Source organism: Cebidichthys violaceus, unplaced genomic scaffold (assembly GCF_023349555.1).
Source record: "Cebidichthys violaceus isolate CVI_PGR_0920_01 unplaced genomic scaffold, fCebVio1.0.p SCAF_2, whole genome shotgun sequence".
Classification (NCBI taxonomy): domain Eukaryota; kingdom Metazoa; phylum Chordata; class Actinopteri; order Perciformes; family Stichaeidae; genus Cebidichthys; species Cebidichthys violaceus.
In genome coordinates this window covers 7,246,221-7,262,950 of record NW_027176372.1, presented here as the reverse complement: position 1 = coordinate 7,262,950, position 16,730 = coordinate 7,246,221, and the positions used below count along the sequence as shown (strand labels likewise).

At 43.4% G+C, this 16,730-nt stretch overlaps 1 protein-coding gene across 1 annotated transcript; it reads left to right on the top strand.

Annotated features, from left to right (window-relative positions):
- Positions 1 to 1,164: 1,164 nt before the first annotated feature.
- snx25 (sorting nexin 25) lies at positions 1,165 to 16,560 on the top strand. The gene is made up of 22 exons (XM_068714214.1): positions 1,165 to 1,341; positions 1,607 to 2,346; positions 3,116 to 3,200; positions 5,472 to 5,688; positions 6,419 to 6,591; positions 7,759 to 7,945; positions 8,443 to 8,513; positions 10,505 to 10,695; positions 10,917 to 11,048; positions 11,223 to 11,372; positions 11,493 to 11,621; positions 11,734 to 11,898; positions 12,254 to 12,385; positions 12,905 to 13,045; positions 13,238 to 13,351; positions 13,792 to 13,869; positions 14,317 to 14,400; positions 14,489 to 14,606; positions 14,704 to 14,770; positions 15,104 to 15,285; positions 15,377 to 15,477; positions 15,587 to 16,560. The coding sequence occupies exons 2-22, from the start codon at positions 1,996 to 1,998 to the stop codon at positions 15,650 to 15,652; spliced, it is 2,934 nt and encodes a 977-aa protein (XP_068570315.1). The 5' UTR covers positions 1,165 to 1,341; positions 1,607 to 1,995; the 3' UTR covers positions 15,653 to 16,560.
- Positions 16,561 to 16,730: the final 170 nt, after the last annotated feature.

Below are 16,730 nucleotides of genomic sequence, written 5' to 3'. Positions count from 1 at the left end.
TTTCATATTCTTGCATAAGCACCTTTAAGACCAGACTAACTGTCAATATTACATAGTCAAGGATGCCTTAAAGGGGCAGCTCACCCCAATGTGAAAAATTCATATTTTTCCTCTTACCTGTATAGTGCTATTTATCAATCTAGATTGTTTTGGTGTGAGTTGCCTAGTTGTGGAGATATCAGACATAAATATGTCTGCCTTCTTTCCAATATAATTGGACTATTCAACACCAGGGGAAACATATTTTGATTTTGGGGTGAACTGTCCCTTTAACATTAACCATAACCTTTTGCACACATTACTGATCATGTGTTAGCATCTCCAAAAGCTCGGATAGAGGCTGGTTATCATTATCAAATCCTTTAGAATTCTCTCTGTATCATACACAATTTGTTTATTGATAGAACGGAGTGTCTGTAAAAATAAGAGTCTCATTTCACACATATTGTGAAGGGGTGATTTATGCCACAAAGACAATTCTTGGTTGGATTTCACATAGGCACCACCTGCCAAGTGAAAACACTTGCACACGAGTCTTAGTTGTAATCACAACTGGACTTTAAATTGTTGTGCAGAAAGCAAATGCCAGTAGCCCAAAATGAACATATATCAACACATATCAAATGTATCTGTCATATTGTTTTAGCCAATGATGGAAAGTGATCTGCTGCCATTAATTTATTTGACTATGAATCCATATATTAAAATGGCTTGATTACTGTGACCCTATTACCTAGTTGTTGTTTCCTTTCTGAATATCACACCTTTAATAATTAATAATAGCCTAATAGCTATATGGGTTTAATATGGCTGAAATGTAAGTTGGCATTATGTAAAATGTGAAAAAAACATTAGTTTGTATTAATGCTTTAAGACACCACAGTTAGCACAAAACCGAAAACAGTCAGACAGCAATTTAAACCATATACGAGAGAATAAAACAATCGTCAAAGAGGCATGATCCTTTATCTCGTGGTACACTTGATTATAACCCGTAGCCTCCCAGTTGGTCCGTCTTTTCCCCGGTGCACCATCAACAACGTTCAGACAAACCGCCCCCGTCCATTCGGGCTGTTCAGATACTTAAAACAGGCGCACCGTCCGCGGTTAACACGAGCGCTGATTGGCTGTCAGCCTTCACGTTCACAGAGATTGTCAGTCAGCTGGAGCTCGGGAGAATAACAGTAGCTTGTTTTGATCTGTTGGGCATTCTGGACTTCATTATTCTGTCGTTGCGTTTATAATACGTTTAATTTACCTCTGCAAAGACCCCGATACATTATTTCACACAGAGGACAGCGATAATGTAGCGTTGTTGTCACTCACCCTTCATAACGACAGGTAAGTAAGCTAACGTTAGCTGATGTTAAATTGGTTGCTTAGCAAGCAAGCTAGTTGGCTAGGTGTCAGTATTGCAGTTGACGTAGTAGTCAAACTACACAGCAGTTCGCGGTTATCTGCTGGCTCTTGCTTGTATTTGATGCATATTGTAGTTTTAAAGCAGTTAACAGTAACTTATATTAGCTACTTAGCTAGTCGAGCTTCCTGCTAGCCCCGTTGGTTAGCAACAGTCACTAAGCTACCCTTCCACCTATTTGTCTCCAAGGTGACGGTGGATGGTGCTCCGGAGCTACATCTCTCTTATCGCCCCCCGGGTCTCCGCGACCGGCAGCTCCTGTCGCCGATTACAAGTCAACCCCGGTGCCCCCGGTGTGTCGTCTGGAGGACCGTGCCGTGGATGACTGAGCTGACGGGGCTCCGAGCCGACTGTGGTGGCCGCCGGGCGGGCCGATGCTAGGAGCGCGGACACCATAACGGCGTGGGTCGGAGGGGAGATGTCAGAGCCGGGATGCCTCGTCTTGGAGACAGCGCTGTAGTCGAGGGTACACACGAGTGCACACAGTATACCTACCAATCGGACTTGGCGTATAGACTAGCGGACCACATTTCCAGCCTAACTAGTAGTGGCACATATATGGATGGTGGGGTCGCAGCATGCCCACCCCCTCAACCACCACAACACCACTGGCTGGAAGGAGTAGCAGCGCCGGCGGAGAAGAGGGGCCCATGTCTGCCACCTCCACCTCTGCCGTCGGCTCCTCTTTCCGGTTCGTCCCGGCTTTCTGCCTGGGCGTGGTGGCAGCAGTAGTGTTTCAGCTGGCGTGGGGAGGCCTCACCCTCACCTCGTTCTTCTTGAAGCTGTTCATCTATGTGTCGTTCGCCCTGTTGTGTTTCCTGGCTGGGAGCTTTGTTCTGCTGGTCCGGAAGAGTCCTCTCAAAGTCAGCTGCTTTGACAGGAACAGGAGGCAGTCAGCTGTGCGGCAGGAGTTCTTCAACAAGCTTATGGTAAGATTCTAGTACTATTATCAATATTATTAATCACACACTCTCTACCAGCACACTATGATATTGCATCTGCATTACACCATGAATTATAACCAACTGCTGGAATCCATTGATAGAGAGGAAACTGACAAATTCTACAACAAATTCTAAGGGCACTTCTCTTCAACAGGAACAACATGTTGAACACACTCATCTGTGTTCCAAATTTTTGTCACTCTCCTCTCCTTTTGCGCGCGCCCCCCCCCCCCCAATTATTTCCCGCCCCTTTCCCAGCTTTCCACTCTCTCTCATCTTCTTCCTGGATTCCTCGCTGCGTTGCTCTATAATAGATGAGGTGGAGTCACAGTGCTGGATTTAGACACACACACACACACACACACACAGACACAGGGTGATTTATTCCGCAAGCAAAGTAAATTATGTCCCTGCAACCGGCTGGTGGTTTCGCCTCTAATGGGTAGCCACAACCCAGCGGCTGCCTTTCAGCGGTGTGTGTGTGTGTGTGTGTGTGTGTGTGTGTGTGTGTGTGCTGCTGTGCACTGATGACTTATTGATGTTGACAGCGGAGGAGTATTGTCACAAACATTAGTCTGGTCTACATGCTGTATGAGCTGTCACAAATTTGGGCTGCCTTAGAATTTGAGGCTTATTAAATGCGCCGCTCTCGGTCTTTTCCCTCTCGTCCTGTTTTTGCCCAATGTTTCCATGATTTATACGCTGTCTCCACCATTTGTGATGGGACGTTATCTCTGATTCTCTTGTTTTTCAGGCCCGTTTTTTGGTGCCTGTTCAGGAGTCAAGCCAGAGCAGGAGGGTGGTGGTGTCGCACAACGTGGACAAAGCTCTGAAGGAAGGTAATGGATCGCCACCGCTTCAGAGATCTTCTAAGGTGTTCTTCTTGTGTCCACGTTAATGCATTTGGAAATGGTCTGCGAGACGTTTTGGTCAGCACAGCAGGTTTCAGATCGTCTTGTGTAAAAGTTAGCTGTGGACATGAAAGAGCGAAGAGCAAAGTGCACCAACAAGTCAGGGTTCTTGACATGCTCAAGATCAAATATGCTACCGGCAGTAGCACAAGTTTGCTTTCAGCTATGCTTTTTGCAGCTGTAATCATACAATAATTCTACATGTCAAAATATTAAATGGCATGTTATATCACATTAAACGATATCAGAGCACGATGCATTACAACAACCCACTACTTTTTTCTAAAAATCCCACAATGCTGTTCTTTAAGTTAACAAATGTGTGAGTTACATTACAGTCATTTAGCAGACTCTTTTATCCAAAGTGACTTACAATTCAGTATCTATCTACACACCGTAGACGCAGCTACGGGAGACATTTTGGGGTTAAGTGTCTTGCTCAAGGACACATTGACATGAGACTAGTAGAGCAGGAGCCGGGGATCGAACCGCCAACCCTCTGATTGAAAGGCGGCCCTGCTCTCCATATAGCCACGAGTCAACCCAGTTGAGTTGAGTTACAGTTCTGCTACGCCAATTCCACAGTGTTTAAAAAATAATCTCAAAATAGAGTTTTACACATCCCTCAATAATCAATCCGCCTCCATTTGAATGAGTGTCACTTAAATGTTTCAGACACTGTTGGAAACACTCGCAGCTTCTGCTTTTTAAAAAAAACAACAAAAAAAACTGCTGACTGATGGAGCTCTGTTTCTGTCAGGCACCATGTCTCCTCAGTGATCCCTCCCACTCATAGTGGATTACAACAGTACAACATCCTGGACACACACACACACACACACACACACACACACAAACACAAACAAACAAGGAGGCAAAGTATGTCTGGCTGCCAAGTAACAGATGGCTCCAGGATTTACACCAAGGGTGTGTATTTGCATATGCTCCAGTGTGTGTTTTGAAAAGCTTTTTTTGGGCCGTAGTGTGGTACCAGTTTGAGGACATCATTGGGTTCACAGTCGAGACCTGCTGTGTCACTTATTTTGATAAACGTTTCTGTATCGGTTTTGTGTTGCTCAATTCTTGGATTTAAATCCAGCAACCAATTCAGGGCATTAGCCTCCCATTATGATTGGTAGGAACAGCACACAAGAAAATGTATTAAAACTTTGTTTTTATGACACTTTCTCCTGCTTTAACAATGGCCTCCAAAGCAAAAGGAGGTGGTGCTCGATAGTGTTCTAATTTGGTATGTGGTATTTCCTACGCAGAACATGCAGAACCTGTTTGTGTGGCCGACATAAAAAGGGCCCCAATATTCCAATGTGTATACAAACCGGTCTTGGCTCAGATCAGATTAATGTATCATGCCGTTGAAACTCCTTGGACTTGCTATAACTGTAGCGTCGCGTGCGATACCACGTCCACCATGTCCGCATTCCTTTACTTAGCAGATCAAAGGGAAAGGAAAGATTGATTTGATTCACATATTTTATGGAGTTTTAAAAGGGGGGAAGAACCACACTCCTTCAAAGCAGGAGTCGTTACATCAATGTGCAGTTATTACCGCATTAAAGTTGATAAAGATTTCAAAGTTGAAATTCCTCTTTAATGCATAGTACTGTGTGGAATACTGTAGTTGCAACCTCTTTTTTTGTGTTAAAGCTGCTGTCAGTTATGGCTTTAAAGTAAAGAAAAACCACAGCAGCATGTAGAGACATTGCTCAAGAGATAAAAAAAAACTGTATATCACAACAATGTTTAGTTTGTCGACACTATCTTGTCAACTTTTAATGTGAGAGGTCGTTTTCTTTTCTTCTCTTCAAAAAAACGTTGTCATAATACACTACATTGCATCAAAGGTATATTTAACAGAAACAAAGACGAGACAAAACATAAATCTCCACCCTTCAAATGCTGCACCAGCGGGACATGAAACTAGAGCAATGGGTGATTTAGGGGTCCTGGGAGATTAGAGCATTCGCAAGGAAAACCCAGCCGGGACAGCTCCTCTTGTTTACAAAGCTTGAAATCTCAGCAGCCATATGGTTCGTACAGGAAATGGTGTCGGTAGAATATTACTGACTGCATCTTTAAACATTTAAAATGTATATTTCTCTTTCTTCAACGGATTCACATTAGCATGTAGAGAGAACTGCGGTCTGACTCTTCTCTCTCTGTCTCCCTATCTGTCCCCAGTGTTTGACTACGCCTACAGGGACTACATCCTGTCCTGGTACATCCCTCTGAGTCATGACGAGGGCCAGTTGTACTCCATGCTGTCGGAGGACTGGTGGCAGATGATTGGGCAGCTGCGATCCAGGCTCGCCGACATCGACCTCGTCAATGTGGTGTGTTACGACACCATCCGAATCCTACACACACACTTCACCGACCTCAAGGCTGCATCTGCAAGGTACACACACACACACACACACACACACACACACACACACACACACACACACACACACACACACACACACACACACACACACACACACACACACACACACACACACGATTGTGAATAGTTTACTTTAGCTTAGTTGATGCTTGGGTGTCCCCTGTTCTCCTCACGATGAAGTTCTGTGTTTGTCACTTCTCTGTGCTAACTCACAGTTGTTCAACAGAAAATATGTCAGCCCCCCCCGCCAGTGTTCACACGCTGTAATTTTGTGTGCGCAGATGGGGTGAAATTGTTGCAATAAATACCGTTAATATCCTTTGCACTCGCTTCCTCCCTCTCCAGGCAGCGTCCGCCAGGTACACTTCCAGACAGAGCGATGACTTGCACGTCATCTGGTTTCATTATCCCGGCAAGTCGGGCGAGACTTATGATTTGATCGCACTACAGAGACGTCCAGCCTCCCTCGTCTTCAGTACTTTAGGAACAGTGTAGCAGCAGCGCGTCGCGTTCAGTCGGGCTTCAGAGGCAAAGACCTCGATATGAAACGCAGCTGAACTACGAATAACAATGGCAGCGTTCGCTCTGTCGATGACATAGGATCTCGTACGTGTCATCTGACATCTGCCTCTGCCAGAATAACACTCTGTGTCTTTGTGTTTATATCTCGAGTTCAATCTATGTCTCCTCCGTGTGTGTGTGTGTGTGTGTGTGTGTGTGTGTGTGTGTGTGTTTCCAGACTAGAGGAGTGTAATCGACCGTTTCCTCTCCATCCCTGTTTGGTCAGTCCGGACTCCGAGCTGGCCTTCCTCCGCTGTGTAGCCAGGATACTGCTGCTATGTCTGCTGCCACAAAAGGACGCCAAGTCACATACACTACGCTGCTGCCTCACAGAAGTCATCACTACTAAAGGTACAAGTGCTGCGTATGGCACTACATGTATTTGGATCAGCTAGTGAACACGTACTCTAAAGTCGGGTGTTGGGGAAATAAAGACTATCCCGAATTACAAGTAAATTCAATTTCTTTTCACGGCAGATATTTTGATGTGACGGCAGGAAAGGCACAGGTGTAATTTATAAAAATGAATGATGGCTGCATACCATTCAGGTGTTCCGGTTACAAGGTCCTGGTGTTGTGCATGCTTTGCCTTGTGGCCCGGCTTCTGTGGAAACTCAAATGGAAGTTAATGTTATTAGTGGCACCTGTTAGGACAAGTGAGCATGTCTGCTGTGAAGAATGACAAGGCAGACATAGATAACATCATAACGCTTTCAGTCACATCAGGTATTTTGTGATGAAGATTTTTCGATAAGTGTATTTCATGAAAGCAGCTGCATATGTATATGTCATATTTTTATCAGACTTGTCAGAAAAACAGTGATGTCTGTGCGTCTGTTAGGGTTAGGTGTCTTTCTTCTGAATCTGTCACTGTTTGTGTCTGTGCTTCCTGCTCTATAGTGGTATTGTGTCAGCTACGTCAGTAAATGACCGTTTTTTTTATTTGACTATGGCCCTGTTTTATTGACATGTCCCAATAAACCATATCAGGGAGCCAACAGGCAAAAAACCAGGGCTGTGGAACTGGAAATCCTATATTCAATGTAACCACCATTATTCATGTCATTAATTACACCCACCCTTTGCCTGCTGTGAATAATAACAGGGACAGTATTTATGTATTACATAATATGGGAGTGGAAATGCATCATTTTCATAGCTGCTATTCTAACTCTAGAACTGCATTTCCCACAGATTTGGCCCTATGTGAGCTTGAAGAGTAACTTAACACTCAACCCACGTTTTTGAATTACATGTGCAGTCCCTTTCAATTTCGGCAGGTAAAACGATGCATTGGGTTGTACGAGTGAACCACGACTCGAGTGTTGAAATGAGAGTTCCATGTGCAACTACAGAGGTGCATTAAGTAGAGTGCAGATCTCTGTATTCTGTGACTGAATGAATACAACCAGTGCTGTAAAGTGTAGTCAAACAGACTTCATTCAAACTCAAAAACAAGTGCAGACTTCGGTCGATCATTCCATTCACATATACCTTTTCTATCTGTGTGTGCTGCAGTGTTGAAACCTTTGGTGGAAGTGCTGAGCGATCCAGACTCCATAAATAGGATGCTGCTGTCCCAGCTGGAGCAGAGGGAGCAGCAGGCTGAGCAGCAGAAGAAAGCCTACACCTACGCTGCCTCCTACGAAGACTTCGTCAAACTCATATCAACTTCTGCCGATGTCAATTTCCTCAAACAACTCAGGCATGACCCGAACAGCACACACAGACTTGCCTTATTGAACTGAGTGTCCCGTACGGACGTAGAGTTCCTTAAAAGAACCATACTGTGTACATACGCCCAAATATACACAAACACGTTAAGCCGACGGTGTTGACCACCAGTCTGTTTTCTGCTGTGGAGTTGCTATGGGAACAGACAGTGTCTCTTATACTAGATCTAAATGCGGACTGGACATGATACTGTTCTACTGTCTTTGAGAATGAATGGCTCAATTCTGAATTGTTGCTAATATATTTATATACATTTAAAATCTGTAGACATAAACTGAGTAACCTCCATGTTTACAGACTGTACTATATGTTGTTATAACACGCATGGAGGATTTTATCATTGTTCCACATCATACTGTATTTATGTGTCTTGTTTACTCTAGTAGTATTCAGTTTATTCCTCATAAGACAATTGTATCAATTGATTCCAACAATTGATTGAAGTTTTGCATCTTTCTCTCTTTGTAGGTATCAGATAGTGGTAGAGATTATTCATGCCACCACCATCAGCAGCCTCCCTCAGCTCAAGAAGCAGAAAGGTACAGAAACGCCACGTTTCATCGTATGACAGAAAATGATTACACGGAAAAAAAAAAGTGGGAATTTAAAGCTGGGGTGTGCAGTTTTCTGGTCGTGACTGTGATCCTGATGCCGTTATATAGCGTCAATTCTGTGAGAGTTACCATCCTGTTTTCCTTGCAATACTGTGGGTCTGTAAAGTCCTTTGAGATGACAATGCTGGAATAGCAAGATTTTCCCCCATTGAATCAAGCTTTCACAATCTGAAGGGACGTGCGCACGTATTTGCATTTGTAGAACTGTCAACAAGAACGCCCTCTCTCTTAAATGACCTGTGATTGGCTGAAGTTTCCTGTGATTTTCTAAAGCCTGAAAACAGAGCCAAGACGAGGTGTAGAAGCCCAGTTTTCTCTCAGACCACTTGATTCCCAATATGCTGAAAGGTTATTATTTATAATTTATAATAATATAATACACAATGTTAGGATGTATTCATTGTAGTGACCACAACAGTACAATTCTCCACATCTCTTGTTGCTGCTACAACTCTGACGGCCCCATGGTAGAGAGCTGGGTGGTCAGGTCAGACGTGACATCTGAGCTGTGCCAATCACTTGCGAGATGGCCTGTAGGCATCGAGTTCCCCCTTGTGTCAAAGTAGGTTAAAGACCAAGAACTGACAATGAAAACTGAACCTGAAAGTTACGGTTCAAGTGACATGTAACAACATTGTCTACAGCCATGCTAGTAGCTCTGTGAGGCTGTACTTAGGCACAGCGGTGCTTTGAGCTGAGTGGTAATGCCGATGCAATGCCAATGTTAACTTAACGATGTTTAGCAGGTGTAATATTTACCATGTTCTCCCATCTTATATTAGCATATTGGCACGAAACAATCATCGGAGGCTGTTAGGAATGTCAGTTTTGCAGGTATTTATTCGTAAACCAAGGTACTGGATAAATAACTCTAAATTGCGCAAGATAAAAAGTCAGGGGATCACCAAAATGACTTCCATTCATCCTGAGATTGACAATGGAGTGGAATGGCATTCATGTCTAACTGCTGGTAAAAGGAAATCAAGTGATCACCGAAGTCATTATGATTCATCCTCTGGCACCATGAATGTCTGCACCAAATTTCATGGCAATCCATTAAATCCAATCTATCCAACATAAATATGTCATCCTCATGGGGGCACTAGAGGAAAGACCTCTGGAGACCATGAATGTCTGTACTTAATTTCATGGCAATCCATCCAATAGTTATTGAGATATGTAAATCTGGACCAAAGCTGTTGACCAACTGACCATCATTACCATCATTACATGGAGCCATGCTTGAAAAACAACACCAAGACCTGACAGCGAGAATCAGTTGCTCTACATGAATGTGTTAATGGAGCCATTATGATTTCATCCATGATTTGGTCACACTATTCTAGTTTCTTGTTTTTCACTGACAGAATTACTTATTTTGCTTTACAGTCATTCATTTTCTGGGTATCGGCGTTACAAAATGATCGAGTAATATCGTTCCGTTACATATTCTTTCATGTCGGGGTATGGTTTATTTTTTCCCCTATGCGGTTATCTCAATTTGACACCACAGATAAAAGGTAGACAAACTCACTTCAACCAGTTACAACAGAACTGATTACATTTGTCCATAAAGATATCCCTTCATGTTCATTGTATTTAACAACACAATGTTGCACATTGAAATATAACTTGTAACCCCTTCATGTTTCACACACATAGTATCCAAATATTTAATTTAGAATAGAATAGAGATCAGAATGAAATAAAGCTGATTACTCCCAGTTAGTATCAGAATCCACTAAATCCAGTACATCTTTAGGCTAAATAAATTACAAGTATGTATATTTGTAACCCGAAGTTAGTGACGTCTAGCAACTTTATGTTGCTGGTTCAGTGGCTCCACACCAGGGAACTGTGTGTTACTGACTCACTGTGTGTTACTGACTCACACTGCTGTGCTGTCCCTCTCTTAGAGCGAAAAGGTAAAGAGTCAGCAGCCATGAAGGCAGACCTGCTGAGGGCCAGAGATATGAAACGATACATCAATCAGCTGACTGTTGCTAAGAAACAATGTGAGAAAAGAATCCGCCTCCTCGGCGGACCAAACTATGAGAACAACGAGGAAGGAGGGGCCGATGACGGGGATGAGCCTCAAAGTCAGAAGGTACGACTCCGCTACAGCTGGTGTGGTCTTGGTTGAAAACAATTTGCTGAATAATTGAAAATGTGAATATTGTTGCACTTCCGGTACTGCAAGAGGAAGATGGTATGTATTTTGGATTTTGGGGTGAACTGTCCCTTTAGCTGCATGACTTCGCTGGAGGACTTGTGCTTTGGATCAAAGTGTGGCTGATGTTTTGTCATCTTCTCTCTCTCCACATGCAGATTCTCCAGTTCGATGACATCCTATGTAATCCAGGTTACCGGGAGCATTTCCGAGTTTACATGGAGAGAGTTGATAAGAGAGCTCTGATTAGCTTCTGGGAACTGGTGGAAACACTGAAAACTGCCAACAAGGTGATTGTAGTAGGGTTTAGCCTAACACTGCTAATAGTGCATGGTATTAAAGGGAGTGGTGATCTAGTAATGAGTGACAGTGTTTTTCTACTGCGTTGTTGACATCGGTGATATAGTAAAACACATTAATATGATGAGTAACTGCTTATGTGTTTGTTTACGTGTGCGCGACAGAATGAAGTGCCCCAAATCGTCGGGGAAATCTACCAGAAGTTCTTTGTGGAGAGCAGGGAGATTCCAGTGGAGAAGTTTCTCCTGAAGGAGATCCAACAGAGTCTGGTGGGGAACAGAGGAACGCAAGTCTTTGTCAGACTACAAGAACAGGTCACTGCTGCTTTTACACTAACTAACTGTAACTAATGGCTCTCCTTATTAAAAGTCCACAGTGTCAAAATGCTCTACAGTGACCATGAAGCATTCCTGTTGCTCTCTTACATCCTCCAGGTGGCCGAGACGATGAGAGAGCGTTACTACCCCTCCTTCCTGGTTTCCGACCACTACGATGGGCTGATCAGACGGGACGAGCAGGGTAGCCAATCACAGTGCAGCACGGAGGAAAAGGAGGAAGAAGGGGTCAGACACATAATGTTGTCCAAGGGTCAAACTGTTAAGAATCTCAATGTATCACGCTTAAGTGTGTATACCTCTGCTATTACACATTGTTATAAATATATGTATGCTGTAGTGCCAGGGTCCAGATGCAGGAGAGGAGGTGGGTGATGAAGGCAGTAAAAGAATCAATGAGCAGGCCAGCTACGCCGCTACGAAACTCCGCCAACTCTACGACAAACTGGAGTACAAGCGACAGGCTCTGGGCTCCATCCAGAACGCACCCAAGCCAGATAAAAAGGTAACGAAACACAAGCAGATTTGACAAAAACAAAATGCGAATTGACTCCATAAGTTCCCAGCAGAACAGCATTAAAAACACACAAACACAGGATGAAAGTTGGTGAATGTGCACTTCCAGTGTCAGAAAGATTTTAACTGGTTGAGCTGAAAATAATCTTCTAATAAATCTGATTTGCTTAAAAGCCTATGTACCTGCTCTTGGGCATTTGCATACATAAAGTTTCGGGATCTGAGTAACTTGACAGAATATCCACAACACTTAGGTTTCTGACGAGGGTTAAAAATGTGTTAATGTCACTTTCAGTCACTGGTTTGCATGCTCGTTCAAGTCTGCATCTCCTGTTCGTCTGTAGATCGTGAGCAAACTAAAAGAGGAGATCGGAGCCATGGAGAGAGAACACGGTGAACTCCAGCAGCACATCACCAGGACTGACTGGTGGTGTGAAAACCTGGGCCACTGGAGGGCTACGATCACTACTGCTGAGGTACTGGTTTTGTGCTGTATTGTCTTTCATCACAAACAATAAATGGCTGAAGAAACAAGCAAGCTGCTATGTTTCGACTACAGGCAAAAGTGGCCTGAATTAGTTTTTGTTTTTTTTGCATATGTGACTCATAACAGTTGAGTAATCGAATGGAAAACTTTTCAATTATGATTCGGGCCCCTTTCATATGTGGTCCTAAATCAGGAGCAGGTCAGATTTGTTTGGTGCATTCTAGATCAACATTTGTCACAATTCTGTGCTGGCGGGAGTCACTCACTAAATACAAACACGAGACTAATTCGCTGGTTTCCGCTGCGTATCAACGTGTAAATAAAACCATAAACTTCAATGGCCTCCATGTTTCTTTTGGGCATGCAGGTCAGTTCAGTTCACACTGGAGTCTGATATTGGCCACATTTAAAGAATAATGTGAACATCAAAATAATAAAAGACAAATCCAAGCTAAAAACGTCGTTGAGTTGAGCATTAAGGCTTGCAGTTTGCCCGTTCTGTGTCCAGGCTACCGAGGAGGGTGGTGAAACAGCAGCTTGTTACAGTGTGTGTGTAAGCCTGGTAGATGGAGAGGAGATGGCCAACAGTCGCTGGAACGTCCAAAGGAAACTCACTGAATTCCAGATGTTGCATCGCAAACTCACAGAGGTAACACAGCACCGATAGATAGATAGATAGATAGATAGATAGATACATATATTGACCAGCTTTGTGGGTCAATGTAGCACACACTGAGGAGTACCGCTTCAATCCACTACATTTACCATCAACACTGATTAGTAATCCACTTGAAAGGTGGCGAATTTCCCCTTTAATGCTTGGTGTCTTCTTCTTCCGCAGTGTTTTCCGTCGTTGAAGAAACTCCAGTTACCGTCGCTCAGCAAACTTCCCTTCAAATCCATCGACCAGAAATTTTTAGACAAGAGCAAAACTCAGCTCAATGCCTTTCTCCAGGTAAACGAGCCAACAGCACGTACTGTAAAGATAAGCTACACCTCACTTTGGTTGCTTGGTGTCTGCCGTAATAGACAATAAAACTCTTTATACTTACAAATATACGCTTGTTACCTTCAATATAACACACGCATATTTAAATACACTAGAGCAGACATTTAAGGGTAGTTGTACTGCGGTTGCCATGGGGTACATGGACTGTGAAATAGAAACGATACATGTCGGGGCAGCTGAGCACCGTGTTTCTTTCAAGAGCTTGTGAAAACTAAGTGAGCGGAGAAGTAGAGACATAAAGGTTAGACATAAAGGTTTGGAACCACCGCACTGGAGAACAACACCCAGCTCACACTGCCTCTCCGTAGTTTATGACCAGCTAAATGATGATGCTGATGATGACTTTCTGTGTGTGTGTGTGTGTGTGTGTGTGTGTGTGTGTGTAGCGTCTGCTGACAGATGATCGATTGTGCCAGTCGGAGGCTCTCTATGCGTTCCTCAGCCCGTCCCCAGAGTACCTCAAGGTAACCAATTTCTCATTGTTACATTTCAAATCAGTCAGGGCACTAATACGTTATTGTAATATGTCATACTAACACGTATGATGTATTATATGCATTGCAAAGAAACGACCGCAATGGTAAACTGTTTGTTCATTCCGGTTGGCTTTAGTGGTTGAAGCTTTAAAGTTCCCTCCAGTACGTTCTAGATTCATTAAAAGATGTCTGCATGTGAAGCAGCAGCCAATAAGAACACAGTCCTATTACTTCTTGAGCTGCTTTTAACTCAACATGATGACACTATAAAAAGTGATGATTTGTTCCCTTTCTTGATTATTAGGTGTCTGGTTCGTTTGTCCTCACCTGGACGAATCCTGTTATATTTGTCATGCAGTTTTGTCCTACTAGAGCATTGGTTATGATTCCATACAGCATATTGTGCAGTGATGATATCTTGTTCAATGCTTGAAGGTGATGTCAATCCAGAAGAAATCGTCTTTCTCTCTGGCCTCCTTCCTGGAGAGGCTACCTGGAGACTTCTTCTCCCACACCGAGGTACTCCATCATATTCACGACCGCTAGAGGAACGGTAACTCGTGGGCCGTCCTCATTGAGATTGTGTGTGCCGTGTGCAAATGTCTAGGAGGAGGCTGACGACGACAGCGACTTGTCAGACTACGGCGACGAGACGGACGGGAGGAGAGACGCCCTGGCCGAGCCCTGCTTCATGCTCATAGGAGAGATCTTTGAACTCAGAGGAAGTGAGTAGTGCACTGTTGTGCTATTAATCACTGTTGCCTTTTCCGTTTTAATATACAGTGCGTTCTGTTTCCTTCTCTCATTGTCTGCCCCCCCCAGTGTTTAAGTGGGTGAGGAAGACCCTAATTGCACTAGTCCAGGTGACATTTGGACGAACCATCAACAAGTAAGTTCTAACAAGTTGGCATTTTGATAAACTATGCCTGTCAATCATAAAGTATGTTGCAGGATTGACTTTGTTCCATTTATTCCCACTGTCTCTGCCACCTTATTTGGGCAGCAAACTAGCAGGCAAATTCATTTGTTATAATTGTACTGCAGGGAACAGTTTTTAAGAGGCAACAAACAGCCTACCAGTCACAGTACATGAGAATCCTGCCAGTTTTATTGACAGATTTGGGATGTTGCTGTGTTTTATTAACCTGCTGTACGGTGCTAGAGATGCCCTGTGATCACTCGTATTTAACTGTAACTGTATGTTTTCTATTCTTTATTCTAGACAGATCCGGGACACGGTGAACTGGATCTTCTGTGAGCAGATGTCGGTGTGTTACATCAATGTGTTCAAGGAGACCTTCTGGCCCAACGGGAAGTTGGCACCTCACGTCAAGGTCCGAACTGACTCCGAACGCAGCGAGACTAAGGACCGGGCTCAACAGAAACTACTCGACAATATCCCAGGTAGATGCGGAACACACGTTGACCTGTGGATGTAAAAAGTATGAACACGTCTGATCTCTTTACTTTGTTTCAATATGATCTGTTCTGTCAGATGCACTAGCAAATCTAGTCGGCCAGCAGAATGCCCGCTATGGAATCATCAAGATCTTCAATGCCCTGCAGGAGGCTAGTGCCAACAAACATCTTCTCTATGTAAGAGTGATACATATGTCTGTCATAAAAACTGTGTTCCTTTAACTGATACATATTATATGTAACTACAGCTGCAAAACAAATCATTTTGTCTCACTGTCTCCGCTAGGTGTTGATGGAAATGTTACTCAAGGAAGTGTGCCCCGAACTCAGCGCGGAGGTGGACAACATCTGAACACACACACACACTCTCTCACACACACACACACACACACACACACACACACACACACACACACACACACACACACACACACACACACACACGTAACACAAACAGAGTCTTTGGATCTAAGGCCTTTCTGTAGCTGACCAATCATAAACTGCCAAGCCAGACAGGGGAATGGCCTTTTGGTTCAACCTCAGACAGAAAGCAGCTGTGTTGGTCAGAGCTGAGACTCGTGCTGATTTGTGGAAGTAGAACGCTGCTGTGAAATGATGGAACAGCTGGGCTGACCCCAGTCACTGAAAGGGGCTGATGTTCTGACTTTGTTGTGGCACAGATTTGAACTGTCCGTCTGAACCGGAAGAAACCACATGGAGTCCGACTTCTTCCTGTTTAAGCAGCCGTCTAACTAGACGGATCACATTTGCACCTGAAAGTCCACATTCACACAAGAACAAAATGTATTTTTGACATCTAAGTGAGCCACGTCTGCATTTTTCTTATTTTGATAGCACTGAAACGTCAGATCTGTACCACAACAAATCCGTTGTTCCTGTGTAAATGATGGCGGTCACTAGACGACAAAGAAGAGTCACAGTTTGTGATAGTGAACAGCATTATTGTCTGGTCATCAGCTGGTTAAAAGCATCAGAGACAGTTGAAGTTCTGATTTTCTGTCGCCCTCTGAAGGCAACCAAGTGCGTCCACGCCCACGGACCTCTGAACATTCCTCCTACACACAACCTGAGCAACACTTGTGTTCTGTGATTCTTGTTAAGGCTTATAATTGTGCAATATAATGTCATGTAAAAGTCATTGTGATGATTTTATTTATGATTATTATTGATAGATTTTATTTTTACCAAAATTGTTTAGAGAGCGTTTATATAAGCAATAAATTGCAAACAAAAAGTGGATGTGACGTTTGTGATTTTCTCTAAATGGTTTTTGATACTGAATTGAATAATATCCATAAATATTATAAAGATTATAAAATATTTCTAGTATTGACACATCGTCCAATGAACCAGTGTGTGTAAGCAGGAAACACTGAATAGCGTAAACTCAAATCCAGATGTACGAAAAT

Bases quoted from the DNA above. Each gene is read 5' to 3' on its own strand.
- snx25 (XM_068714214.1), top strand. From the start codon at position 1,996: ATGCCCACCCCCTCAACCACCACAACACCACTGGCTGGAAGGAGTAGC. The intron at 8,514-10,504 runs GTACAGAAACGC...TCCCTCTCTTAG, and splicing joins TCAGCTCAAGAAGCAGAAAG to AGCGAAAAGGTAAAGAGTCA. The intron at 14,607-14,703 runs GTGAGTAGTGCA...TGCCCCCCCCAG, and splicing joins GATCTTTGAACTCAGAGGAA to TGTTTAAGTGGGTGAGGAAG.